Genomic DNA, 3,261 nt, shown 5'->3' with positions numbered 1-3,261 from the left:
AAGAACTTTATCTGTCTCTTCCAAATGCCAAACTTGTTTTACCACCATTCTTCGGATTGTAATTTCTCCGGTACAAGTATCTAACATTATGTACATGAAGCAAAGTTAATATATACGTCTTATTTGTAAAACCATCAAACTAGATAATTAATAAACTTTTTAATGTTTATTATCTATCACTTGGGTATGAAGTAGAGTCAAATGCGTCGTTCTCAATTGAGTTATCTGTCATGCATGTTGACATTTGCAAATTGATCATCCAGCTGATTGTTGATATTTTGTTGCGGATGGTCTTCGAAAGCCTCCCTATCATTTTGCTTATAATTTTGGACTAGAAAAAGTGTTTTTTTTTTTAATTATAATATTTAAATTATAAGAATTTTATTTTTATAATAACAACAATCATAATAAATAAATATGATGAAATTTTTTGAACAATTTTTAAATTATTACAAGAGCCATTCACTTAATAAATACATGTTTTTAACTCGAATTTTTTTTCTACCCCAACAATCTTAACTCTACCCCAACATATTTTTCAAAATACCCAGTATAACCTTATAAAAAATTAGTATATTTTAATAAAAAAAATTTGTCGTATTATACTGTTTCGATAGACTGTTTCATCCTCCCAAAAACTGTTCCGGTAAGTATTTATCTTTACCGGTATGTTAATTTTATCGGTACACTTTTTAAAAAATGTTCCGGTGTGTTAATTTTACCGGTATACTTATTAAAATCAAGTGTACCGGTAAAATCAACATACCGGAACACTTTTTAAAAAGTGTACCGGTAAAGATAAATACTTACTGGAACAATTTTTTGGGAGGATGATACAGTCTACCGGAACAGTATAATACGACTAAAAAAAATTATTAAAATATACTAATTTTTTATAAGGGTATACAAGGTATTTTGAAAAATATGTTGGGGTAGAGCGAAGATTGTTGGGGGTAGAAATTGTTTTTTTTTTTTTTTAACTCTATATTGATGTTGGTCCACCCTTATCACGGTCCAGTCCAATTAATTAGCCCAGTTCAGTTCAACTTATCAGCTTGTTCTTCTCTAACCAAGAAGAGAAGACAAAACAAAACAAAGCGTCTGTAATAATCTGTAACCCCTTCCTGCTGAGCGATGAATATGGCGGTGGCGGGAGAAGCGGATGCTATCACGATCATCGCTGATAAAAGCCAAATCACAACCGTCAATGCGACCACGGATTCCGATGATGATAAGGTTAGCAGCATCAGCCAAATGGATTCCGATGATGATAAGGTTAGCGGCAACAACAAGTATATACATGATGATCTTTCATTCTACATTCTTTCGAAATTACCAATCAAATCATTGAAGCGTTTTGGATGTGTAAGAAAATCATGGTCCATTTTATTTGAAAACCCTAATTTCATGACAATGTTTCGTAAACATTTCATCATATCTAGTAACAATGATGATGATGCTGATGATTCCGGTCATACATTTCTCCTCATACATCATCCTGAAATGGATCTCTATCGCGCACAATTGCATTTGCTCCCTCGTGATCAAAGTTTCAAGAATACACTCAAATTAAATTTGCCACCTCCATTTCATGATGATGACGTTAATATTAATATTTTGTGCTCCACTAGTGTTAACGGCATTTTTTGTCTCAATCAATATTATCGAGGAGGAGATGCAAATAAGGTCCGATTTGTATTGTGGAATCCGGCTACCAATGAATTTGTGGTCCTTCCTCCTAGCCCTGATGAGTCGGAACCACGACCACCTGACCTGTCCTCTTATCACTCTTTTCATGGGTTTGGTTATGACAAAGTTAGAGATGACATTAAGGTGTTTCAGTATGTAACATTAGATTACTATGATTATAACAATTGCCCACCAATAACTTTCGACCCTATGTTTGTGATATATAGTCTAAGAACTAACTCTTGGAGGATAATCGACATTGATATGCCTTATTGGCTTTGTAGTAATGCATACCAAGGATTTGAAGTGTACTCGGATGGAATGTGTCATTGGGTAGCAAAACACCATACTGGTGAAAAGTGTTTACTTTCATTTGACTTGAGTGAGGAGGTGTTCTTTATAACACCCATGGATGAAAATTCTGATTTTTCACACTCTACAAGATATCACTTGGTGGTTTTAAATGGGTCAATTGCTTTGATCTCAAATCATGTAAGCGCCGATACTATTTTCCAAATATCAATCTTGGGTGAACTCCGTGTGAGGGAATCATGGATCAAACTCTTTATTATTGGCCCCATACCTTCCTTTGACTGGAGACCAATTGGAGTTGGAAAGGAGGGATATATTTTCTTTAGAAAAAAAGATGATGAACTAGCATGGGTTGATTTGAGCACTCAAATAGTTGAGGAGATCGGTGTTAAAGGAGAGGAAATGAATTGTAATATTGGAACTTACAAGGAAAGCCTTCTTCCAATTGAAGGTTTAAATAATTAGTTGTTTTTTTTGTTTTAGCCCAAAGGTATATGACTGTGCTATTAGGTGATTTAATTTTGTTTCCCTTTTTTTTTCTACATAAAGATGAAAAATGTTTCTTTTTGTCTTAGTGATGTCAAAGACACTAGTGACTTCAAGCTTGAAATACACTGTTGTTCCATCTCCACATCAGATGAAATCCATTGCAGAATGGTTGAAATCAGGCCCATATTTCCAAGAATAAGTTCAGGTTTCTTGATGGTTTTCTCCCTGCTCCGACAAATTTGATCTGAGCTATAATGACTCTCAATAATCTAGCTATCACATTTTTGGATCTTGAACTCTGCAAGTCCTCCATCGCCAACACCATTCCAAGGTTTGGTGAATTCGAAGAGAAATGTTTGCAGCAAGAAGTTTATCCATTCAAGCAAGGTATATTAGTTCTGTAACAACCCACTTGTTTTTTATTATACTTCAAAGGCATAAATACCCAACTTTGCTTATCAATTTTTTATTGCCTAGGTACTTGGATCAATATAATTTAATTGCTATTAGTATTACTACTATCATATTAAATAATAATATCTCTCATGATATTTTTTTTCAAGAGTTGTTGATACTAATACTATGCTAGTGTGTGTGTGTGTCTTTGTGATGGAATCGGAGAGTATCGAATATGAGACAAGGGAAAATGAAGTATTAATGCATCATAGACAAAATATATTAATTAATATAGTTGAAAGCTAGCTAGTGCCTGTTATCCTTTCTTCTTTGTTCTGCATTTGAGCTAAGCAATTGTCAAATGAGTAAAATGAA

At 33.7% G+C, this 3,261-nt stretch overlaps 1 protein-coding gene across 2 annotated transcripts; it reads left to right on the top strand.

Annotated features, from left to right (window-relative positions):
• The first annotated feature begins 1,019 nt into the window (after nucleotides 1-1,019).
• On the top strand, nucleotides 1,020-3,052 carry LOC123894166 (F-box protein CPR1-like). 2 transcript variants are annotated; one of them, XM_045944080.1, is made up of 3 exons: nucleotides 1,022-1,275; nucleotides 1,660-2,491; nucleotides 2,577-3,052. In XM_045944080.1, the coding sequence occupies exons 1-2, from the start codon at nucleotides 1,135-1,137 to the stop codon at nucleotides 2,464-2,466; spliced, it is 948 nt and encodes a 315-aa protein (XP_045800036.1). In that variant the 5' UTR covers nucleotides 1,022-1,134; the 3' UTR covers nucleotides 2,467-2,491; nucleotides 2,577-3,052. The 2 variants fall into 2 exon arrangements, with proteins under 2 accessions (XP_045800035.1, XP_045800036.1); XM_045944079.1 differs by having other exon boundaries at nucleotides 1,020-2,491.
• The last annotated feature ends 209 nt before the right edge of the window (nucleotides 3,053-3,261 follow it).

This window comes from Trifolium pratense, linkage group LG7 (assembly GCF_020283565.1).
Source record: "Trifolium pratense cultivar HEN17-A07 linkage group LG7, ARS_RC_1.1, whole genome shotgun sequence".
Taxonomy (NCBI): domain Eukaryota; kingdom Viridiplantae; phylum Streptophyta; class Magnoliopsida; order Fabales; family Fabaceae; genus Trifolium; species Trifolium pratense.
This window is presented reverse-complemented; position numbering and strand designations above follow the sequence as displayed.

What these genes read in the sequence shown, in the direction of transcription:
- LOC123894166 (XM_045944079.1), top strand. Translation starts at nt 1,135, where the DNA reads ATGAATATGGCGGTGGCGGGAGAAGCGGATGCTATCACGATCATCGCT.